Genomic DNA, 26,747 nt, shown 5'->3' on the forward strand with positions numbered 1-26,747 from the left:
TTCCCCTTGATATAAAGCTGCACGTGAGGTGAGGCACAGTTAAATTGCTCCTCATTATAAAGCATGATTATGAGAAAGGGTTAACTTCTTCTGTTTGATTCAATGTTCATAGAGCCAAGAAGCTCTCTTCTCTGATGATGGAGCCAAGTCCTTGTGATTACCACTCAAATGAATAATACACGGAAGTTTTTATTTGTGGCATCAAGGTCTTCACTGCTTGCATGCTTAATAATTGCTCTCAATTCCTCAATGTCATCAATGTATTGCCCCGGTGTCGCAAGAGTCAGATGCTACCAACTGGATATTTTAACCCTTTTTTTTTTTTTTTTTTTGAGGAAAAACTAGATATTTTAACCTAAGCTGATTCCTAGCACATTTGTCATTCCACAATATGCATCAAAAAATATTTATTGGCATGTTGATATGAAAAACAATTTGTCCCAACCTAAGAAAAAGTTAACCACATATGCGATATATCCCAAAACACGTAAGCATGAATTAATCAAGTTGTAATTGAGGCTCACCATAATCACCTTTATATATAGTCCAATCCGACCTACTAAACACCAGATCTAGGACTCCGCATGCGTCCATATAACACACACTTATCTAATCCAATTCACATAATTCCAGTATTTCATTGCCCACCATTTGTTGCTTGCCAACATGCTTGTGGGATTTTGACATTGTGCATACATGGTGGAAACATATACTTCAATCAAATGAGAGACAGCCAAAGACGTGTTGGGATCAATCTGCTCCTCGGCCACGATTTACCACTCTTGTATATGCAAGTCCAATGCCTTGTGTCTAATCAAACTACCTGAGGTTAGTGCACTTAAGAGTCAGCCACTTTGCCAAGAGGTACAAATATACAATCTGAATTATACCTTACAGGATTTGAAATCAGGAAATAAGAGCCAATTATTGATTGTCCAATCTTCTGTGTCATCCCAGATTACCAGAGTTTCAATGGTTCACTTGAATTGTTAATTGAGTTTTCAGCTGAATTTGCGGTAACAATGATTTGATATCTAATCTTTTTTTAGATATGGTAGAATTTATGATTGTTTATCATCAGGTTAAGACATTAGTTAGTTTTTGGTGTAGGCGGAATTTAAAATTTAGATCTCTTAATTCGATGACAAGAGACTTTACCAAGTGAACTAACTGATAATTGATATATTTGTACTAAATCATGATGTATTACAATTTAGAAACTTTATAAGGTCCCATATATGACAACAAAAGACTTTATCATAATTAATTATGATGGGTTTATACTAAATAGAAATAGACAAATAGAACATAATAGTACACGATACACAAAAATTTATACGATTCAGCCTTATAACCATATTTAGGGAAGTAGCACAACATTCTCACAAAACTCACTCTAAGTAAACTCTAATAGCTTTATTCATTAGAGGGCAAAGCTAAATGAATTGCAAGCTTTTGGAGGGGAGGTTGGTCAGGTTGGTTGGACTCAGTTTTTCATGCAAAGACCCGTCAATTGACCCACTAATTTCGGTTCCTGGACATGGAGATCCACTATCGACCTTCACCGACATCGAGTCAGACACTTTCGATTTGGGCTAGGCGGTTTGGGCAGGTAGGTCAGTTGCAGGTCAGACTTGGACACCACTATCTCTTTGGATAAACAAAAAATTATGATATATACTCTTATTTTTTGGCTAAAATATTATTTTCATTCCTAAACTTTATCAAAAGTTAATTTTTCATTCCTATACTAAACTTTATAAAGAAAATTTTCAATAGTTTAGAAGTGAAATATATATATATATATATATATATATATATATATATATATAAAGTTTAAGAACGGAAAGTGAAATGTTTTGATAGTTTATGGACGACCAACGAATTTTTTAAAAGTTTAAACACGAAAAACGAACTTCATGAAAATTTTAGGAACGAAAATAATATTTTAACCTTTTTTGTGATACAATAAGTGTATGTATATACAATACACTCTCACATGTGGGATTTCAGATGTGTAAGAGCATCTCCAATAGATGAACTAAAACCAAAATCCGCTCTATTTTTGAGAGTAAAACCTAAAAACACAACTCCAACAATCTCTTTAAAGTTCAAAAAGTGTTTTGCTAAAGAACCATCACTCTCTTTGTCTAGAGTGCTACTATTCATTGGCAAAAGAATTTATTTGAATAAAATATTCATTGGCAAAACAAATAAAAATTATTATTTTAAATGGAATAGAGAAATGAGAGAAAATTTGTTAGAAAATGTATTTAGAAAAGTAAGTAGGTAAAAAGTAAAAATTACTATTTACTCCTCAAACAATACAAAAATATAAAGAATATGTCAGAGATGCCTTAATATGTGGACTCCGCGTCTTACCTGCTTTTCAGGGATCCAAATGTGAACTCATATCCGTCATTGTAATCGACTCATGAGTCTAATCATCGGTAAGAATAGTAGCTCCCCTCCAAAGTCCAAAGCTTTCAATATTGAGGTCTTTATCCTTGTCCATGTCCACGAAGAAATGCATGGAGGTAATTGGCAAATGTATTGTTTTAGGCAAATAAAGTTTGTACTAAAATCATAACAAGGGGGTCCACTAGAGATCGATAATAAAATTTGTATGGATACATTTTTTTTGGATTTGTGAAAAATGGGGTAATTTGAATTTGACCTGTTAAAATGAAAGGTTGACATTTTTTAGGGGGGAAATTTTTTTATTTTCCTAACTTGGTTTTAAATTTGTTTTTTTCACAAATTTTCACTTGCTAATCTTTTTCTATATGCTTCACTTTCTCGGTTTCTTCTATTCACTATTCTTAATCTTTCTCTTTTTCTTTTTATCCGATGAGGGTTGATCTTTGTCTGCTAGCATTGACATTTATTTTATTTTTTTAATTCTCTTAAAAAAAATCTTTAATTACTCTTTTTTATTTTATTCTGAATTCTCATATTGAATTTTCTTTTGTTATCTATACTGCATAAAAACCTCTAATAAGTTCATTATGTAAATTCTCTATTTAAAAAAATATAGTAAATATGTTTTTTTAATAAAATTTGTGAAATTTCTTTGCTGTTGCTTATTTTCTATAAGATATTAGTTTCTTTTAAAAACTCTTTTTAAACATGTAAGGACACAATTCGGGGCGGACCGTAACAGTGTTGGGTTCGCACGTAAAAAGGCCCAAACAACATCATTTGTAGAGCGTGGGTTTGAAAGGTTAGGCCTTGATCGCCAAACGGTGGGTTTACGTGATATGCATACATGGTTAGGTTGTCTTCGCCTTAGGAGTCTTTCTCCTGGAGGCGGGCTAGGAGGCTCTGGTTTTTGGCAATTTTTCCCAGCCAGCCCTCTAGATTACTCACCTTTCCTTTTATACTAGCCTGCGTTCACTGTCCTTCGTTCACGTGTAGGGCCAAACTTTCCAAGACTGATACTTGTCCCATCAGCCCATACCCAAAGTCGTTGGGGGTGGTTGTAAAAGCCGAAGAATATGGCTCTGTCAGGTGCAGAGTATTGAATGGCAGTAAGGGCAGCTTTCCCTGGATATTTTAGATTTTCTTTCAAGCTTAGTCCTATACCGTTTTTGCCTCTCTTTCCGGTGGGACCTTGGGTCTGCCAAGGACTGCTCTGTCAGGTGCAGAGTATTAAATGGCAGTAAGGGCAGCTTTCCCTGAATATTTTAGATTTTCTTTCAAGCTTAGTCCTATACCGTTTTTGCCCCTCTTTCCGGTGGGACCTTGGGTCTGCCGAGGACTGAACGGTCCTCGGCTGTACCCCAAGGCTATCTTGTGCCTTATATTGTTGAGTTTGGGCCATAACTTTTCTCAGCTTGGGCTTTTGGACTCCCCACGAGTAAATGGGCCTGACCCGTTAACTATTGGGCCCCACAATAGCGCCTCAAAACCCTGCTGTCCGACCTCTTGGTTGGAAAGGGGGGTTTTGTAATACCGAACCTTTATTATGGCTCATTTAATTCAGCCTTTCATTGATGTTGGCGGTTCTCCACCTGCCCAGGAAATGTACCGGTCTACGAGATGTTCCTCTTAATTTATTCACGGCGCGCTCATGCCGTTTGGCTATCCAAAGCGTGTCTTTAATAGTTTCCCTTTACGAGACCTTTCAGATTTAATGGTTATTGATGATGTGGGGAAGCGGAACGGGCATATCCTTGTTTGCAGATTTCCTTGGAGATCTGAACATATTAAGTTCCTTCCGCTTCGCCCCTCATATAAAAAGAAAAGGCGAGAGTTGTTTCTCCCACACATGAACCCCTTTAATCCCCCCAAAATCTGAAACCCTTAGACTCCTCCCAGAGTTTACTTTTATCCTCTGGTGATACCTTAAACTGTGATACGTTCACCATAGTAATAAGCAATGAATGAACCATACCCCTCCCAAAAGCACCATGTTCCAGTAAAGCTCGAGATGGCTCGGTCAGGGCAAGGATGGCGGAGACTCAAGAGTTGTCTCACCTTCCTTTCAGCCAAAATCCGAAACAGGGACTCGTCACGTCAAACTTTCGGCGTGACTGAGTCGAAGACACCCATTATCAGTACCAACCGCTCTCTCATGAGCATACCTAACATGGCACCGGTGTGTTAGGAGTCAGGACTGAGGCAGGGACCAAGTGCCCCTGCTTCTTCCTCTCTTCGTTCACTGGTGCCTCCTTTTGCCTCTCTTTCTTCTTCTTTCCACCACCAGATCCATCCTGGTGCTTTTCCTTCTCCCTCTTTTGCTCATTTTTCTTTCTTTTTATCTCTTCTCTCTTCTTCTCCTCCTTCTTTTCATTCATCTCCTCCATCTTCTTCCGAAGAAGGCCCTTCTCTCGATATGGGCGTTACTGAGGCAGAGTTTGGAAGGACTTTGGAGACGAGTTTAAAAGAGATTTGATTGTTTACTTAATGTATTGCTTTTTTTTTTTTTTTTTTTTTTATTGTTTTGGCAATCTACTTTTTGTATAGGCTTGTCTAAGCCCCTCTTTGTACGTTGTAATACATCTTTATATTAATAAAAATTGTTATCACTTTACTTCACATGTTCTTTCTCTATATTTTTGAAATGATAGCGCAATGCATAGACATACAATCTTATGAATTCTTTTTATTTTTAAACCGTGGTTGACATCTAGGACCAAAGTCCCAGTTAATAAAAAGATCTCGCTCTGTGTTTATAAAAACAATCCGGCTTAATAATAATGATTTGAACAAGTGATACTTAGGGGTGAAACTCCCATTAGCCAGGAAAAGAAAGAACATTATGATGAGCTTACTGAGTCGGCCTGGCGCAATACCGCCGACCTTAGAGTTCAATACTTGGGGTCCTAATCCTTTATCAAAGAGAAAGGCGCTATTATGAATTTGTAAGTGTTGTTCGGCACAATAATATAGCATTTGAATCAATGACACCTAGGGCCAAAATGCTTGCTAAGAAAAAGATACCACCACAACTTTAATAGAGTTGTTTGGCACAACAATGCCGACCTGTGAAAAACGATACTTACCCCAAAACTAGCCGAGATGATAGCTCAATGCCCGATGCAGTGTAGGAAGTAACCATCCGAGGACATATCACCCGCAAAATGAACTGCCCCCCTATGCCACTGAATAATGGGGTGTTTCACCATCTTCTTAACACTCCTATTGGCACTAACCTTTTACAGTATTTGAGCCGAGGATTGAGTAACTTAGAATTATTATTAAGTAGCCATCCTTACAAAACTCAATCTTTTTCTCACCCAAGTAGTTGGTTTCCCCATAGGCTTGAGTCCGAGGACCATGCAATGCCTTGATTCTGTCCAAAACTTAGTTTTCTCATCCAAGTAGTTGGTTTCCCCATAGGCTTGAGTCCGAGGACCATGCAATGCCTTGGTTCTGTCCAAAACCCAGTTTTTTCATCCAAGTAGTTGGTTTCCCCATAGGCTTGAGTCCGAGGACCATGCAATGCCTTGGTTCTGTCTAAAACCCAGTTTTGATAAGTAGTTGGGGGAGTTATCCCCTCGGCTATGGCGTAGGATCTTGGTTTAAAGGGACCAGCCCCTCGGCCAAGCCCCTGGAACCAATCGTGCTATTGACGCTACAAAGCGTAGCCCCTAGTGAAGAAACGTAGCCCCTGGTGGGACTTTACTCTAAAACACTATATCCGACTACTGAAAATGACGTGAAGGACGGTATCAACCCACCACCAGTGCCAAGACACAAACCTTCCCACAGACGGCGCCAATTGTAAGGACACGATTCGGGGCGGACCGTAACAGTGTTGGGTTCGCACGTAAAAAGGCCCAAACAACATCATTTGTAGAGCGTGGGTTTGAAAGGTTAGGCCTTGATCGCCAAACGGTGGGTTTACGTGATATGCATACATGGTTAGGTTGTCTTCGCCTTAGGAGTCTTTCTCCTGGAGGCGGGCTGGGAGGCTCTGGTTTTTGGCAATTTTTCCCAGCCAGCCCTCTAGATTACTCACCTTTCCTTTTATACTAGCCTGCGTTCACTGTCCTTCGTCCACGTGTAGGGCCAAACTTTCCAAGATTGATACTTGTCCCATCAGCCCATACCCAAAGTCGTTGGGGGGTGGTTGTAAAAGTCGAAGAATACGACTCTGTCAGGTGCAGAGTATTGAATGGCAGTAACGGCAGCTTTCCCTAGATATTTTAGATTTTCTTTCAAGCTTAGTCCTATACCGTTTTTGCCCCTCTTTCCGGTGGGACCTTGGGTCTGCCGAGGACTGAACGGTCCTCGGCTGTACCCCAAGGCTATCTTGTGCTTTATATTGTTGAGCTTGGGCCATAACCCTCCTCGACTTGGGCTTTTGGACTCCCCACGAGTAAATGGGCCTGGCCCGTTAACTATTGGGCCCCACAAAACATATTTAAATTATTTGGGCTAAACAAACACTGTCCAACGTAACCTTTGTATGATCCTACCATGATTTCATTTTCTAAGAAAAATTTGAAATATTATCATTCTATTAACTTTACTTCACACTTTATACTATAACATTGTAAAATTTTATATATTATTTAACTTTTATATTTGAGTGTTTTTATCTTTATTTTTTCTCCTTTTTTTGTATTGAAAAAACAAAACAAAATATTATGCTCAAGTTTCTTTTTATTTATTTTATGTGAAAATATATGAATCATAACGGGTTGAACCAACTTGTCAAAAATCTTGAAAGGGTCATAAGATATGCGACCCATTTTAGTTTACTCAAACCCAATTTGACCCATTTGTATGCAAATAAGTCAAAACTGAATCCAACTAACTTGACCCATTTTTCAGGGCTACTACACACAAAGTGATCAAAATAACCTGGGAATCTCAAAAATGAACAAAATACCTTCAAAATTTTTAATATGATTGAAATGCATGTCATTAAAACCACCAAAGTGACAAATATATGCCCCAAAACCATTGACAATTTGATATCATGAAAATACCCCCTTGAAACCTCCAAAATGACAACCTTATACCTTAGAACTTTAGGAATCATCTCCAAACTTTTAAAAGTCACACACACACCAAAAAAAAAAAACTTTCAAGTTTCATATGGAGGGTTCAAGTGTTTGTAGTTATGCATATGAATATGTAAGTTTAGTTAAATAATTTTTGTTAAGTATTTTATTTATTTATGCTACTGCACTATTATTTTAATTGTGCTTATTAGTGTAATTTTCAATAATTTACCTTGATTTTACTTATTTATTAAGTTAATTTTGTTGTAATATATAAAATATGGGAACATTTGTGATTTTTCATAGAAGCCAAATGCCAAAAAAAAAAAAAAAATCTAGATAATTTGCATGAACACAGCCTAACTCCATGAAACAAACAATTTTTCCATTCAACTGAAAAATATTTCCTTAGAAAAAAAAATTATGGCAAAATAAACAAAACCTAAATCTTGTTGTGTGTGCTAGTATGACCAGCTTCTTTACTCAAAAGTGAAGTAAAAAGTGATTTTATTGGAATAAAATCACTTTTTGCCTAACTTTTGAGCAAATAAACTGACAATAAATAGGCTGATTAAATGCAACATTAATGATAGGAACATGACAATCCCTTTACATCCACAAGGTTCGGTTGCAACTTGCAAGTGTATTAATTTTTTCAAAAGTATTTTATATCCAAATCTGTTCGAATATCCGATCAATCTTTTGAGATTCCTATATTCTGATCTTATTCGTATTGGGGAATTACATGAACAAATCTCTAGATGACAAAGACAGCATGCATCTATGGTAGAATTGTACCAATCTCCACAAACACACACAAACAAAAAAAAAATGTGGTAGAACTGTACCATAAAAGGATTTTTTTTTTTTTTCCATGTCCTATAAAAGCTATAAAATAAAATAAACAAAATTAAAGAGCATGGGCCCTTTTCATATCAACTTGGGTGCATTTGTCAATTTTTAAAGTGAGCTTCCCGGCAGGTTCAACTAGAGAGTGGAGAATTTTAGTTGTCACCATCATTGCATTTTTAGATGTGGTAGTCATTACAATCAAAGCTGTCCGGCAACACCTTTTTTTTTCTTTTTTCTTTTTTTTTTTTATGTAAATCTCAACGCCCATGGCTTTAACCACTCCCTCTTTGATGCAATATTGCAATGGTATTATGCAAACTTTATAAGCTATTTTGAATCTTTACTGTAAGCTATAATATCAAATTGGCTTGGAAAGCCATTACTTAGCATTTAAATTAGTGATTGTATAATAGAAAAATGTGTCAAATGTAAATATTTAAGTTTCAAAATCACCATCATTAGTTAAGCTAAAGATCTGTAAATTTACAAAATTATTACAGTAACTATATAAATAACTGTATATACGGTTATTCTAGCTTTATATATCATTATTTTAATTTTTTTTTTCTCACCTTTTGTCTCATCAAATTTCTCTCTCTATCTCTCTATGAAGATAATAATAAGCAAATAATGAAAAATGATTATTTAAATAAAATAAAATATATAATATATAATCTGACGTAGGTGTTTTTGAAAAATGTTTGTTTAAAATAGAAAAATTATATAGTATTTTTATGCTAAAATAGATAGAGAATTTTACACGAGCCAATGCGAATGCTCTTAAGTTAATGTAATTACAAACTTTGGAATGCTAAAATAGATAGAGATTTTGATGTAAATAGTTTTAGTTTCTTAATAAATTTCCAGGCGTCTCGGTTCTCAAAAAAAAAAAAAAAAAAAGGTAATTACAAACTTTGGATTATACTATGATTATTACTATGATTAGGGGAAAATATACAAGAAAGTTTAACCTTTCTTTTTTACTGGTTAAGGCCTGTGATAAGTCTCGGATTTAGATAAACACTTTAAAGGCAGGGAATCTTATTTGTAAAAGTATTAGCCGACCAGTTTATAAAGGAAAAGATACCTTACTTTGGATAGATAATTGGGTTTTTGATAACTATCTGCACCTTTACAATAGTAACGAAAATATGAGGAATATTGATAGGGAATTTAAAAGTTAGTGATACTATTGAAATTGAAGACAACAAAGGGTGGAATGTGAATAAAATCAAGAGTATCAAAAGTAATTTGGTTAGAAGTAACTTTTTTGATTAGATCAAATTTATTCCCAACAAAATTTTCCTCCAAACGATGCTTCTATTCTTTATATATATGACGGCTTGAATGACTGTTCTTGTATAGTTTTAATCACGTCATCTATTTAAAAGTTATGTAACTTGTTCATTAAATGATTTAGAAGAAATAAACATGAATGATCATTTGAATTGTTCCATAATTCTCCAATATAGGTTGGAGAGTAGAGACCAAAAATCACACGATTCATGTCTTTATACATTGTGCTAGCTAATGGTACTGGTCAAAGATGCCACAGTTGTCCATGTAAGAAAAATAATTCAAATTTGTTGATTTGTTTTTGACTGTTTAAATCTATAAATAAATAATATGATAATTATAAATAAAAGAGGTCGGCGTAGGTGTATCTGTCAATTTTGAGGGGACGCCGACCATAATAGTTTCTTCTGGATAGTGAAATATAATAGTATTGTTTGTATATGATTGGAAAAGATTGTGGGAGAAAATATAGTCAATATTTATGGCAATTTCAGTTTAATATATATATATATTTTGAGGGAGAGAAAAATAAAAGTGATAATCAATTACCCTCTTTTTGGGTGGGAGAGAAAAAGGAGAGAAAGGAAAGTTTTTGGCATTTCTTGGTTGCTAAATGAACATTATTTTACTGTTACCATAACATTGAATGGACCATACGTGCATAACTAGCTTTCAATCTAGCCACCAACTTAGAAAGCTCAGAGATGGAAATAGGTTCAACCTTTATTACAAGAAAGGCCCATTGGACAGAATAAATTTTTTTTTTTTAATTTTATTTAAGAAATGGACAAGATAAAAGTTAAAACTTAAAAATACTTCCTTCAACATTTGAGGAAAAAAAAAAAAACCCATGTGTTACCTTTAACATTTTGTCTTCTGACTATTCCTTGATTTTATGCCTCATTGGATATAGTATAGATCAAATTAATATGCCAACACTACAACTCTACGAGTTAAAAGGTTAATTTGTTTTATCATGGTCTATGTTGGGCGGAATGGTAGCTCCCCTTGCCATGAGGACTTGAGGTTATTTATGTGCTTGTTAGTTTGAGTCTCGAGAGATGAGTTTGGGGTGGGAATTAGGTATAAGGATTTCTAAACTAAAAAAGTAAAAAATAAAAAGGTTAATTTGTTCCACAAGTTAAGGCTTCAAAATAAGAATTTGGAATCAGTAAGTAATCGCAAACATGATGTGTTATACGGTGTGGAGTTTGTTTTGGTGCATAAAAATGAGAATAGAGTAGCTAGGTTAATAGCTTCATATGCTAGGTTTTGTTGTAATGTTAATGTTTGGTTAGAGGATCTACTCTCTTGTTTTGTTGCTGCTTTGGCAATTGGTTGTACAAACTTAAGTTTATAAATAATGTTTCTAATCTTTTCTCAAAAAAAAAAAAAAAGAAGAAGCATTTAATTCATGAATATTATCAAAACTAAGTTTTGTAACAAAATGAGTAATGATATTTAACAGACTCTTTGATATTGTTTATCAAAAGAAAAAATATTCTGAAATTTAGTACATAATCAATTATAAAATTTCTTTTGGGATTTTAAAGAATGTCAAGTTCGATTTTGATATATTTGCCAAATCCAACTACTAAGGAGAAATGAAAATCAATCAATAACTTAATATGTTTCAATTGGCACTAGTTGCTAACATCCCAGCCTAACATGATTGGTTTAGATAGCAGATTAGTAGGTTCAAATAAAACCAAACTATACTCAATCCAGAATTAGCTATATAGTACACGTTTGATGGGGATCCAATGTCCCTATATCATGTGTTTTATAATTCAGTGACATTTTCCGATTTTTGTAATGATTAAAACCATGATTTGAATTCCTCTCTTCCACTTGATGCAACAAATGAATTTAACTTCAAAAAAAAAAAAAAGTGTTTCATTAACACAAAAAGACATCCCTACAATGAAACTTTACCAAATTTGTTTGTTCTTTTTTTTTTTTTTTTAATTTTATTTTATTGTAGGTCCATTAATCCAATAATAAGTCTTAAGTCACAAAGGGAGGCATTCCATCTCAATTATCTTAAGAGACCATATGAGTAACCTACCATTCCTAATTTCTTGTCATCCTCCTTCACAAACTTGACAGTAACATTGAACCAAGTCTCTTGACAATGGTCTCTCAATTATTATGCACATGTTTTGCTCAAATTATATTATCCTACCGACCGCGTAATAAGAGCTTTAATAATAGAGCTTTAGGGGTCAAAAAGTGCTTTAAGCCTATTAAAACTCTTTTAATTAAAATGTTGACAATTTCAATAAAGAGTTTTAAGTTAAAAAATTGAGATTTGGAGCTTTTTGAAAGAAAAAAAAATATATCTACATTTCATGGTTCACAAGGATGGAGCCAAGATTTTTCTTTGGAGGGGCCAAAGCATGAAATAATTTTTTTAATTTAAAATTAAGAAATATATTAAATTTTAATACTAAATTAATATATAAAAATAAAATTAGAATTCATTCAATATTAACAAAATATATATATATATATATATATATAATAAAAGTCTAAGTTCAAAGAAAATTCAAATTGATTTCAATTAGATTCTCAATTACACGCCATGTGTCCCATCTAATTTTAAATTTTTGTGTCAAGTGAATTATTGAGTGTAAAAATTGAAGAGTTCAAATCAAATTAGATTCTAAATTGGATTTTAGTGGGAGTCCAATTTTGCGCAACGTATCCATCTAATTTTTGTGACAAATTATTAGGTGTAAAAACTGAAAAGTCTAAATTCAATTAAATATATGTATATGTGTGTGTTTGTGCGCGCGCACGCGTGTGTATATATATAATAAGAAACCATTATATATTTAAGAAATGAATGGTTTAAAAAAGGTGTAAGTTAACACCATTTATAATTTAAACCTTTATTATAAAAAAATGAATAATTTGAACCATATAATTGTGATTATTTTTAATTATACTCATGCATATGCACAAGATTATACATTAGCATAAATAAAATCAAAATATATAATGATCGACTCTTTATTAATGCATTTGTACTCAATTATTTGTGATCTATCAAAATAGAATTCGATGTTATTTTAATTGCAAAAATCATTTATTTGTAATTTCTATACCAAATGCTGTATAATTTTAATGCACAAAATAAAAGAATTCTTTAGAAAACTATATTTTATTGCAAAACTTACTTTTGACAATATTCATAAAAAAAAGTACTAATGTCATCATTGCATTAGAAAGTAAGAGTAAGTAGAAGTAAAAGTATTCTACAAAGAAAATGCAACCATGAAAATTGTGTTCACAATGCATAAAACACACATTTTTTTTCTTAAAAACACATGCTTATACCAAACATTCAATTGTGTGTGTGTGTTTTTTTTTTATAAATATATATTATTAGAGGCATAATATCAAAACGACAAGTTCAAACCATTTTAAAAACTAATATTGAAACTCTTTTGCCAAACTGCCCAAGCTCCCACTGCTAAGATCTACAGTTAAAGAAGCCGTTTGGATTCAGCGTTTAACGCGTTGCGTTTTTAGTTTCGCAATTTTTTTTTTTTTTTTTGCATGCGTTTAAGTTGAGAGTGCGGCTACTGTTCATAAACAGTAGCTGCAAATGATGACTATTCCACGATGAATAGTGTATCCGTGTATTATTTATGGACCCACAAATTTCACTTTTCAGCAACTTTTTCATTAAAAATGAGTCCTACAATACTAATCATACATTTAAAAATTATTTTGCTATAATATTTTTAATTTCAACAAAAATAAACTCAATCCAAACGAATCCAAAAGCTCTATTTTTTTAAGAGCAATATCATATTGAACACTTCAACTAATTAAGCAACTGTGCAGAACTGCAAAACAGGCTGCCCCCACTAAAACGCGTTTTGCAGTGACTCGAATTAAAACGTGAATAAAGTATTTGTTACACTGACAATAACATTTATTGCAGGAGTTGGAGTTTCATGGAAACTAACCTAACTGAAAGCCTAAAATTTGGTGTGGGTCAGAAGCACCAAGATAGTCATAGAGCTGTCGGTGTAAATTAGCTTCTGTTTGTTTTAATTTAAAATTATCAAATATATTTTTGTCATTTTTTATGTAAATTAGCTTCTCATTTTTACACAATTGAATTTTTAAACAAAATAAAAATAAGTTCATACAAACCCTTTCTAATTCTATAAGACCCTAAGAGCACCCACACTAGATGTGGGATATGTGCCAAATGCTAAATATTTGGCACATATCCCACACCAAACCCAATTTTAGCCCATTTAGTAGATGTGGTATATTGTTTTTTTTTTGCAACATTGAACAGTACCGTGACAAATTTGCCACGGTACAGAAGAGATGTTGTATATTATTTGTGGTTTGTTAATTGTGTTGATGAGTAATAAATATTATTTTAATGTATAGAATTGAATTATAAAACATTTGATAAATGGGATGTTGTAAAATAATGTGGTAAAATAATAAAGTAGGCATTTGATGTGGTAAAATGACATAATTTTTGAAACATCTGCTACGGATGCTCTAACAACATAACAAATTAACAACTAAAGAGAAAAATATCCTGTTGATAATAGCATGGAAAGCAATTTTTTTTTTTTTTTTTTTTCTGGATGAACAAAAAAATGAGTAGAAGGACAACTTCAATTAGCGTATTTCACCTAAGCATAGCTATAATGACGTCTTATTCACTAGACCCGGGTCTGTGGGAGAAGAATAAGCAATTTTATCTTAATAGAGAAATTTTCATTTCATTTTTAATGTCAAAATTAAATAAAGTGAAGCTTATTACTTGCTGACATGCTGTGATGGCCATGAAAGGATGAATCTTCACCTTGGTGGCCATATTTCTAGTGGGGACTCATATCTCTTCCAATTAATTGTGGCCATGCAACATACACATTAAAAAAAAAAGGTTTTCTGGCACATCACACAATAAAGTTGGAATTATATTGAGAGAGAAAGAGATAGAGAGAGGGCCCTTATTGTCCTTACGCATGAACAAGGCCAAAAATTTCACACCCCCACCATTTCTATTTGAAATCTTATCACAATCACAAAGCAAATATTGATCAAATGCATGTTTTCCCATGAGGACTATTTTCTCTACACCTCAACTTTTTTCAGCTAAATAGTACTACTTGAGACTTGGGAGGGCCACAACCTACTCTTCCACACACAACAATACCATCACCATTCATCACAAACCTCTTTTGTTTCCCTCCTTCTTGGCCTTTTTCTCTTTCAAAACGATTCTTTAGAGTCCATTCCTATACATATTTGTCTTCAAAAACACACCAAGACTAGTTGTTTTGGAAAATGGAGATGAAGTTCAGTCCAAATGATCTTCACTTAGCCTCCTCTAACATGAAGAGGGGTAACCAGAAAGACCAACACAACGAGCTGGAAACTTCACAACATGAAGAAAATGATATTTCATCACCTCTCAATATGCGTAACTTGTCCAAGATCATCCTTCCTCCATTGGGTGCTTCTAGTTATAATCAAAATCAAATAAAGTCAAAAGGGCGGATTATTTCGCCAATGGATTCAAGATATAGGTACGTAGTTCAAGAAATTACCAACATAACAAAAAATGATTTCTTTTTCTTCTTCGTTTTGGATGAATGAAAAACTAAGAAAATTCCATTCTTGTTTGTTGGTTTTTCTGGGCTCATGTACATTTTTCATGTCATGGCCATATATTTTACATTTATATATATTAAACTGTTTTGAACAATTACATTTTATATACGTACGTACGTTTGTGTATATATATGTCACGTGACATAGATTTAAACATGTGAATTTAAACGAGAGTTATGTAATTTAATGACATTATCTGATTCTTTCGATGAAATTTGCCGTAAACTTGTAATTAATTGTAAAAAGAAAAAAGCATTCGCTTTGTTTAGGTAGGTAGAGTTAAACATGCTTAGCTAACTTGGCTACCGAGTACTGAGTAATCATGTTCAACAAAACTCATCAGCTTTTGTTGGACTGAGGACTAGAGTCATAGGATTATAATAAATGGAGTGAACTAAGTTATAATCACTGATAATTATTTTTGTTGATAATAAAATGGTAAGTAATAAATTAGCAAAAGGGTCACCTTTTTGTGGGAGAGAAATATAAGTTATATTACCTTCAATCCACTTTTAGTAACGTAAATAAAATAGCTACGTATACTAGCTTAATGTTCAAGTCTGAAAATGACGAATTTTTTGGTTTTATTATGTTTTTTAAGGATTTCTTGGAAGAGTGTAATAATGCTGCACTTTTTCAAAGTATAATTTTTTTAAATCCGATTTTTTTCAAAGATACATTTTTTTTCAAACAGCTTTTAAAAAAAAAAATTTTAAAAAAAAACTGTACTAATTTGAACTAGAGGTTAAGGTTGATTATTATTTTTTAATAAAATAATTTTTATTTAAAAAAAAAAAAAAGTAAAAGGCAAGCTAATACTATGGATAGTGGGTTTCATAAAAGTGGTATTCACATGTGTGCAGGATTTGGGAGGCATTTATGGTGCTTTTGGTTGCTTACTCAGCATGGGTTTACCCATTTGAGGTTGCATTTCTCAATTTCTCTCCCGAGAGAGGACTGTGGATTGCAGACAATATTGTCGATCTATTTTTTGGGGTTGATATTGTCTTGACATTTTTCGTTGCATATATTGATTCAAGAACTCAGCTTCTAGTTCGTGACTCTGGAAAGATTGCCAAGAGGTTAGTGTACAATATTAATTATTTTTCAAATCAAAATTAATTTGGCAGAAAATTTATTGGCCCTTACATATTTTATATATTGAGTAATGTATGCTTGGTTTTAAAAGGGAAACATGGAATAAGATTTTTTTTTTCTTTGTGGCCAATATTGAGTCTCTATTAATAGACTAATAGAGACTCAATATTGGCCAATCATCTCAAACAAAGAAAAATTGACTCAATATTGGCCAATCATCTCAAACAAAGAAAAAAAAAATCTTAGCCAAAAGTTTCAAAACTTTAATAAAAATGTAGTGTACAATTAAAAAATAAATAATTTTTTTGACCACTTTTGAGTTTTGAGTCTTTGACTGATTTCCCATCCATAAAGCTGTCTAGGCACTATTCTTATTATAAAATAAAGTGAAATAAAGTTTGATTTTGACATTTTTACTTTTTTGATTATGTGCTTGTTATATTGATGATTGGAAATTTGGAATAAGAATACCTTTTAGTTGGTAACGGGAGAAGCTTAAATTGGCTTTCTGACATGTGTAATTATTTTCATAGATTTTTGCTATAAAAAAAATAATTTTATTACAAACTCATTATTATATAGAAAAGATGATAGTGACAAAATTCGCATTCACTAACCTATTAAATGCGAGCTTTGAATGTAAAATAGATATATTAAATTTTTTTTTATAGGATTAATTTTATTATTTGATCCACCACATTTAGTAGGTTATTTTTTATTATTATTTTTGTTATGTGGCATGCAGGGTAATAGTTTGAGAAATAATTTTTATTTTTATTTTATAATTTAATAATTAATGAAAATCTGAACCTTAGATATTTTCGTTAAAAATAATAAAGAGTGATTGAGTTGAGCTATGTACAAGTCTATAATGCTTAACAAGAAATAAAATTATTAAGTTTATCAAAAGTTCAACACATGAGCCCTTAATAACACCATTATAAAATTATTAAGTTCACAAAACTAAGTTTATAATTTTGATTGTGTAAGTTTACATTTGATTGGATTTTTGCTTTTGAGGAAAATTTGAGAGGAATTTATTTATTTATTTTTTTGAATATAAAGTGTTTGTAATGTTTTATTTTGAAATATGCTTTAGCCTTCATATATATTTTAACAGTTGTTTTGACCAAGTATGATCATATGATCTATTGATCTGAATCGCGATTCTGTGACCATAATTAACATGAGGTAGTCTCATGTTTCATGTTAATTAACATAAGATAGTCTCAAATCTCAACAGTATTCATCAAAAAAAATAAAATAATTAACATGAGACAGTCAATGATTTTTTGTCCTTAATTACAAAGACAAACCGTTTGAGGCATTAATGGCCTCAACAAGGAAGTCAGGAAGATAGTATGTTCCTTTACTTGTAAAGGTAATATTGAATTTTTTTTAGAAAGAAGATAATATTGAATATGATTATTAAAGAGGAGTTTTATTCTTTACGTTATTCTACCATTATGAATTCATAGACAAACATTAATTAAAAAAAAAAAAATTATAGACAAAAACTAGATCAAATCTCATCACTCCCAATCATCAAATAATCAAAAAAAGACAAAATGTTTGAAATAACTCTACTTTTTTTTTTGGAGATAATTATAATATACATATACTGCTAATTTGGTAGCTCAAATATTTTTCCTACTTAAATTTTCAAGAACTTTATATACGGAGAGGTATCAATTAAGTTAAAAGGCTCTCGCCAAATAACTCCACTTTTAGTCAATAAAAACAAGAAAAAAAAAATTCTATATATATCTACAATGTTTCGAAAAAAAAAAAAAAAAAAAGGTTTGGTTCTACGAATCTACTTCCCTTTAATTAGCTTAGGATATAGCAACAGCCACTATTATTTTATATGTAAGTGGTATACTATCTTAATTTTGACACGGAAAAATTACACGTTAAATTGTACTGCATGTTGGGAAAACTTTCATAATATTCGATTTTTATTTTTAGTTATCTTTTTTTTTTTGGGGTACAATAATCAAGAACTTGATCGAACATAATTTTAACGAAAGAGTGACGCTCACTGCATTGGACCCCTTTTCTAAAGTACTTTTCTCATTATAAATCCTAACCTAGATCATGACCCACATGTAAAGTAAGTACAATCATTGCAAACAAGGTACAATTAATTGAAAATATAAGGTGGATACAAAATTACAATTCTTTTCGAAAATTCGCAATGGCAATCATGGTGTTGAGCCCTCAAGCAACTCTTGACTTGTGTTAAAGAATATCATAACTATGAAGAAAATAATGATCTTTTAAGGTGGTTTAACATGGTTTTTTTTTTTTTTTTTTTTTTGGTCCAGTTTGCTCAATTGGTAAAATTTTTGATAGTGGAATAAGAAATTTAAGATTCAATTTCCACCTACACCAAATACCGATTGGTGTCTTGGTCTGATAATAAAGAACTATCATCAGAAGCGGACGTCATAAGTTAAAATTCTAAAAAAAAAAAACATGGCTTTTTTAAAGATATATTTTTAAATTTTTTTGAATTTTTAGATATATATATTAAATAGTTAATTAATTACTTAATTGTCAAGAGGTTGTATTAGATATAAATTTTTAATGGGCAATTAGCATGCAAAACAAAAGATAACATGAGAGTAGAGTAGACACTAGTCCAGGGCATTTCGTGTGTGCTTATAGAAAAAGAAAATGTTAATAGTGTAAAGTGACTTAGATATGTAAACTTAGTATTAGTAAGGGACTAATAATCGGGTTGATTTAACTAAAATTTGACAGCCCAATCCAATTAAGGAATTAATATTGGGTTAGCTTGTAGCTAGACGAAAAAAAAAAAAAACCATTAGTTATAGTACAAACAACCAAACCAAAACTAACCATTTGTGGATGTGTTTTTTAATCTTTGATAATCCAACTTATATTTTTCCCCATTTTGTTCTCTCTCTCACTCTAAACACAAGGATCGCTAATTATTGTCTTCACCATGTGGTTGAGGTTAGCCATGGGGTAGCCGATCATGACTATTGAGTGGTTGATTTAGGCTGTGGAGTAGCCGATCATGACTATTGAATGGTTGATTTAGGCCGTGAGGTGACCAATCTTCAATGTGATATGACCAATGTTGGCCAATTGAGTTTTATAAATGATGTGTCTATTTTTAAATTTAATAATAAAAAAACTATAATTTAAGCATAGATTTATTTTATTATTAACGTGACATCAATTATATTAATTATCACATCAGTTTATTTACATTTCATTTACCAGCAGTATATATATCATAATATTAATGGGGACAACCTATGTTCCTAAAGTATTGGAGGTTCAAATTCATCTACCAAAGGAAGGATTGAAAAAATTTAGGTCTTAAGTCTAATAAACCATTTGCTCACCAACAATCCAATGGTTAAAATCAGTGGAACCCCAATAATTAAATTGTGTTGAAGATGATGATCACTAGGACTAACTGATTGACACCCTTGATATATATCCTAGGTATCTATCAACATGGTTCTTGATGGATGTGGCATCAACAGTCCCATTTGAGTTAGTGGGATACCTAATCACAGGCAACAGAGAAATGGGTCTCTCTTATTCACTCTTGGGCATGCTAAGATTTTGGAGACTCCGACGGGTTAAGCAACTCTTCACCAGGTAATTAGTGTTGTCCTAAAAATCACAATTAGACACGCATATTCTAAAATTAACTTGCTTTGGCTCTTTAATCTTGATAGGCTTGAGAAGGACATCAGGTTCAGTTATTTCTGGGTCCGATGTGCTAGGCTACTATCTGTAAGTTACATATATGATATATTTGCAAGCCTGAATCATTAATCTAAACCTACAAGATTTGCCTACTATAACAATTTAAGGATTGTTTTTCCCTCATTTTCCACATATTACATCATTTAGGTGTTAAAAAAATGTTAAACTGTGTATATAATTATATATGGAACATATTCTATTGGATATCATAAATGTTGTTGTTAGACATACATTAGTATGTTTCTCAAAAAAGAAGACATATTAGTATTAATGATCAAGTGATCCATGCCAATTGTTAGTCCATGTACTTGTAGGACAAGTAAATTGATCTTGGGTAAATCTATGGTTAAGCTAGGATTAGTCTAGTATTTTTTAGTATATTAACCCTTTATTGGGTTCATTGTTATAGTGGTTAATAGATAACAGTAATCATTGAGGGCATTTCACTGCAGATATAAGTTATCAGATTGAGCTATATAAACCTTTATGTTCCTTTTTTTCTCACTTTCGAATCTCTGTACAATTTTTGCTACAATATTTTTCCGTGAATGCTAATAACCTAATAAGAACAACAGAAACAACAAAAATGACATTAGATAGTCAAGCACAAGAACATTTGGTGGCTTTTTTATTTCTGGTGTAGTAAGCATAATTGTTGGCTTCAGGTGACACTATTTACGATGCACTGTGCTGGGTGTTTCTACTACAAGCTAGCTGACATGTACCCTCACAAAGGAAAGACATGGATTGGAGTTCTGAACCCGAATTTTCAAGAAACAAGCCTTTGGATTCGATACATTTCAGCCATGTATTGGTCCATCACCACCATGACCACAGTTGGCTATGGAGACCTCCATGCACAAAACACTGTGGAAATGGTCTTTATTATTTTCTACATGCTTTTCAACCTTGGCCTAACAGCTTACATAATTGGTAACATGACAAATTTAGTGGTTGAAGGAACTCGTCGTACTATGGAATTTGTAAGTACTATTATTTCACACCTCCTATGCTTTCATTCTTCAAATTTATTTGTCCTACTTTATCGTGCCGGAATAAGTTTATCTCCATTTCATTAAAAGTGCGAGAAAAGTTCATTTCATATTTAAAATTTTATTTCTTAAATCTAATAGTATACAAAGAAACGTATTATTTAAAATTTTAATGACATAACACTAAATATACTTGGAAAATTATTGTGTACTTCCGGAATACTAAAAATGCGTACTCCTTCCTCTCACATAAATGATAGTACTCTGAGAGTACTTAATAATTTTTCAATATACTTTCAGATTTTTAATACTTAATTTGTATCACAACTGAGGAAAATTATTAGGTACCCGGAGTACTATGAATGCGTACTCCCTCCTCTCACATGGATGGTAGGTCCCACCATGAATAAAATCTTTTCCTCATAAAAAAATAAAATAAAAACCCAAAAAATAGAAAAATGAAAAAACACATTACATATCGGAATTTGTGAGGTATGAAGTGAAATACTTAGAGTGAAACAGAGGATTTTTGTTCCTTTTCAAATTCACTATACATTTTACATAATTTATTGGTTTGTGTTTCTCGGTGGTGGTGGTGAATTTGACTGGCTTATATTGCAGAGAAATAGCATTGAAGCAGCATCAAATTTTGGATGCCGAAATCGTTTGCCTGCAAAGTTAAAAGTACAAATACTGGCTTATATGTGCTTGAGGTTTAAGGCTGAGAGCCTAAACCAGCAACACCTACTTGAACAGCTACCAAAGTCTATCTGCAAAAGCATTTACCAGCATTTATTTTTACCTACCGTGGAGAAGGTCTATCTCTTTAAGGGCATCTCCAAGGAAAACTTGTTGATCATGGTACGAAAATATAGTTTGATGCTGTTAAAAAATAAAAAATAAAAAATCAGTACAAGTCTAAACTAATTAAACTTAGTTAAAATATCTTCCATCTAAAGAAATTTTTTGCATGTACATTGTAGACCTTTCTATGTGTGAGAAGTGTTAGGGCCCATTGGGCCCAAATGTGCTGTTATAACCCTGATATTTGCAAGCTTGTACTTAGGATCAAAATAGGGTTAGACTAACTCCTCTATAAATATTCTCTAATATGTTGTATAGTATAGTGAAATCGATTTAATTTTCTCTCCTCACACACTATGCCTATGTTTGACCTATATATTTGTTTTACTTCCTAACAATATCTCAAATATAGTAATAGTAGTACTATAATAAATAAATAAAAATTTATCGATTATGTTATTGAAGTGACATTAATTATATTCATTGTCACGTCAATTTACGAACTTTTATTTGTAGTAAAATTGATAATAGTTTTAGTATTTTCCAAACAAACATACAAGCCAATCCTAATAAAATCTCAAAGTATACAAGATTTTGGTTGATTTTTCTTGCCAATCGTGCTCTGTTGACTAACATGTGGTATGATGAAATTGAATAGGTTGCCAAAATGAAAGCTGAGTACATACCACCTAGAGAGGATGTTATAATGCAAAATGAAGCACCAGATGATGTTTACATAATTGTATCAGGTGAAGTTGAAATTATCAATTGTAAGAATGACAAAGAACAAGTGGTTGGGACTTTGCATTCTGGAGACATGTTTGGAGAAGCTGGTGCTCTTTATTGTAGACCTCAAAGCCATACATATCGAACCAAGACACTTTCACAACTCTTGAGTCTCAAAACCTCTGCTCTATTAGATGCAACCCATACTAAACTAGAAGACTATAAGAGAATGTTGAAGAACATCCTTCAGGTCAGTAACTAGATAGAACATGTGTTAATGCTCTTTTCTCTTTCAACATTTCGATTTTTTTCCCCTTTAGAAGGTCTTATCCATAAGACTCTGTTTATATAAATGGGTTATTTCTTATCAAGCTTAAACAACATGATTATCAAAAAAGCTTAAACAACATTTATTAATTATTATGCCTCTTCAATTAGCTTCGCCTAGAACTATATTTTCAATTGTAGAAATCAACTTTTTCCTAGAAATATATATTCGGAGAAATCATAATTTTCCACCTTTTAAAAAAAAAAAGGAACTTTAAAAACTCTTGGAAATAATTAAGTCAACCAGTTTAGGAACACACTTGCAAGCACTAATAGACACTTTTCAGGTTACTAATGTGCTTTGAAATGTTTTGGTAAACAAAACTTCTATACATGGAGGGTTTTATTGCCTTTATTATCTAGAGTTCTTTTCTTCCCTAAATTTTCACATAAAAATTATTCAAACACATTGAAAACTAAGAAAATATAAAATGACTAAATTACAAATTACACCCTAACTTTGACCTATTTTAAATTTGGTCCTTTAAGTTTTTTTTAATCCTATAACTTTAATATATTTTCAATTTAGTTTTTTCATCTACCTTCATCTAATCTTGCCGTTAGTTTTAGTATTTTTCCACATTTCAAAACATCTCAGTTAATGCTGCAAATTGGATGGCAAAACTACAAGTCTACAACGGAAGTGAATATAATCAGTTAAATTAAGGATAGGAAAAAAAAAGTATCGTTTTCAAAAAAAAAAAGGATAGGAAAAAAAAAAAAAAGGTGAAACTTAAAGGACTAGTTGCATTGAAAACATATCAAAGTTAAATGGTATAATATATAATTTAATCTATAAAATTTACCGAAATATACATTTAAAGAAAATAATTTAGTAGGAAAAATAGATTATAGTTTTTAGGAAACGAACACAGCCTTATTAGGAAAATTTTGCAGCATAATAAAAAGGCCTTGATACTTTTAATCTTTACCTGATTCTTGGAAGAGTATATATTACATCCTGCTTCTTTTTTTGAGAAATATTCTTACCACCTGCGCGCTTTTGATAACTATGCTTTTGTTCTCTTTAATTAAGGACTCAAGCAGGTTTATTATATGGTGTAATGCAGCATCAAAAAAAACTAAAGGATCTAAGTATTGGAGATTTGAATGTGGACAATGGGGAAGAAGAGGGTGACCCAAACATGGATTCCAACTTGTTGACAGTTGCTGATACAGGCAATGCTGCTTTTCTAGATGAGCTTCTCAGGGCAAGGTTTGATCCTGATATTGGAGATTCTGAAGGAAGAACCCCATTGGTATGTTTTTCTGTTATATATATATACAATAGAATTTTTTATGTATTCGTTTTTTATAATTTCAAAAATATGTATAACTCTATAATCTAATTGAAAATAATTTAACAATTAAGGTAATAAAGGAAAATTGAGAAATTTAAAATTCAAGTACTTCAAATTCCATAAAATTAAGAAACACCATTTATATAGCACATGGAAAGTGGCTAGTGTTTAATTAGATTACCTATATATATAAAATATGTAGAAAAAAAAATTTAAAATAAAATAAATGAACATGCAACATAAGAATATTGATCAGATGATGATGATGTTGATTGTTATTATTATTAAAATTCTTGTAGCACATAGCAGCATCAAAAGGGCATGAAGATTGTGTTTTTGTACTCCTTAAGCATGCATGCAACGTACACGTACGAGGTAATATCCAATGCTTTTTAACATGCTTCCATTTTCTTTTTCTAGTTAAATTCTTGCTTACCTTAAGTTTATCTCTGGTTAAATTCTTGCAGACAATAATGGCAACACTGCATTATGGGATGCTATAGCATCGAAGCACAGTTCCATATTCCGAATCCTCTACCAATATGCCGCTGTTTCTGATCCACACACTGCTGGTGATCTTTTATGCACTGCTGCAGAAAGAGAAAATATAACAGTGATGGAGGAACTATTGAAAGAAGGAATAAGTGTGGACTCAAAGGATCTCCATGGGTACACTGCAATTCAGATTGCCATGGCCAAAAAAAAGGTGGACATGGTAAATCTACTTATGATGAATGGTGCAGACGTTATTGATATCAATTCATATGGGTTTCCTTCCACGACTCTAAACGAAATGCTGCAAAAGAGAGAGGTTGGGCACCGGATTGTAGTACATGATACCATGCCAAATGAAGTGCTTTTGGGGAGGCATGATGAAGGAGAGCAAAATTGCAAATGGAAAAAACCCAGTGGACCTATTTGTACTCCAAGGGTGAGCATTTATAGAGGCAATCCATTTGTGAGGAGAGAAACTTGTTGCATGGAATCTGGGAGGTTAATTAAGTTGCCAGATTCACTAGAGCAGCTCAAGACCATTGCAGGTACATACATATTCTCATGGGTACTAATGCTAAGCATTTTTTTTCTTTCAAAAATTTGAAAATTTTGATAAGATCTAATAGCATGATTTTTTTTTTTTTAATTTATCAAAATTAGGACATTTTTGTAAAATAAAAATCATGTCTCATTTTTAGCGTTTCACTTTATGCTTCACAAACTCATTAGAATCTTGACATATTATGTTTTTTTTAGCGGTAGAATATATATTTAGAATTGTTATCTATAATTGTTACATAAGTAAATGCATTATTTTTTAATGAAGGTCATTTAATTAAGGTTCCGATTGACCCCATTTTTTTGGGTTGAATGGTTCCAATTTGACCTTATTAGTGTATTCAATCAACTGTTATAGGTCAAAAGTTTGGGTTTGATGCAAGAAATGCTTTGGTAATGGATGGAGAGGGAGCAGAAATCGATTCTATTGAAGTGATTAGAGATAATGATAAACTTTTCATAGTTGAAGATTCAAATTCCCCAATGTAATCAGAATTTTTAAGCACTAATAATGTAGATTAGTTAACAAATGCTTGTCAAGAATATTCCATCATTCACTTCCAGAAAGAAAGCTCTTTCTTGAAGAAACGTGTATATTTTGGTGGAATCACATAGTCAATGGAAATATCTTTTGCTTTCCTTTTTATTATTATTTTTTTTTCCCTTTGGTAAAAATCAAAAGTGTGCGTGAATGTTTTCTTTATCATTCTTCATCATTTTCTTTGTTTATATTTTTTTTTTCTATGTTTATATTTACATGTTTTAGATATTAAGTTCTTTCAAACTAATTAATATTACAACCCTTAATAAGACTATTACATTCAAATATGTTATGACATAGAATAATAGCACTCAAAAGTCGGTGATGAACCCTCTTGACCAAATAGACTGGACCACTTAATTAAAATCGGTCATTTACTAAAGAAAAAGACCTCAGACCAACCCTCGAAAGTGAAGTGACCAAGAAATGCAAGTACAAACAATTAAAACTTCGTATATTTATCAAATAGATAACACCCAAATACCAAAACAAATCTTGTCATAATAAGAAAACTTAATCTCATTATTTTGTGATAAACTTGAATTATTCGAAAAAGTTTTTATAGTTGTAAGGACATGATTTGTAACGACCCGTAACAGTGTTGGGTTCGCACGTAAAAAGACTCAAACAATATCATTTATAGAGCGTGGGTTTAAAATGCTAGGCCTTAGTCACCAGACGATGGGTTTTTCATGGTGTTCGTGCATAGTTAAATCGTGCTCGCCTTAGGAGTCTTTCTCCTGGAGGCGGGTTGGGAGGCTCTGGATTTTGGCCATTTTTCCCAGCCACCGCTCTGGATTGCTTACTTTTCCTTTTATATTAGCATGTGTTCCTTATCCTTCGTTCACGTGTATGGTCGACTTTTCCAAGACTGATACTTGTCCCATCA

General features: G+C 32.3%; 1 protein-coding gene across 1 annotated transcript; it reads left to right on the forward strand.

The window, feature by feature from the left end:
* Positions 1-14,655: 14,655 nt before the first annotated feature.
* LOC115977494 (potassium channel AKT2/3) lies at positions 14,656-25,969 on the forward strand. Its single transcript, XM_031099371.1, has 11 exons — positions 14,656-15,178; positions 16,127-16,345; positions 19,845-20,003; positions 20,084-20,141; positions 20,780-21,097; positions 21,728-21,967; positions 22,569-22,886; positions 24,034-24,222; positions 24,564-24,639; positions 24,732-25,304; positions 25,676-25,969. The coding sequence occupies exons 1-11, from the start codon at positions 14,937-14,939 to the stop codon at positions 25,804-25,806; spliced, it is 2,523 nt and encodes an 840-aa protein (XP_030955231.1). The 5' UTR covers positions 14,656-14,936; the 3' UTR covers positions 25,807-25,969.
* Positions 25,970-26,747: the final 778 nt, after the last annotated feature.

Source organism: Quercus lobata, chromosome 2 (assembly GCF_001633185.2).
Source record: "Quercus lobata isolate SW786 chromosome 2, ValleyOak3.0 Primary Assembly, whole genome shotgun sequence".
Taxonomy (NCBI): Eukaryota; Viridiplantae; Streptophyta; class Magnoliopsida; order Fagales; family Fagaceae; genus Quercus; species Quercus lobata.

Excerpts from the sequence above, each read along its gene's own strand:
- LOC115977494 (XM_031099371.1), top strand. The coding sequence starts at position 14,937 with ATGGAGATGAAGTTCAGTCCAAATGATCTTCACTTAGCCTCCTCTAAC. Across the intron at positions 15,179-16,126 it reads CCAATGGATTCAAGATATAG|GATTTGGGAGGCATTTATGG; the intron begins GTACGTAGTTCA and ends ACATGTGTGCAG. Across the intron at positions 21,098-21,727 it reads CTCGTCGTACTATGGAATTT|AGAAATAGCATTGAAGCAGC; the intron begins GTAAGTACTATT and ends CTTATATTGCAG.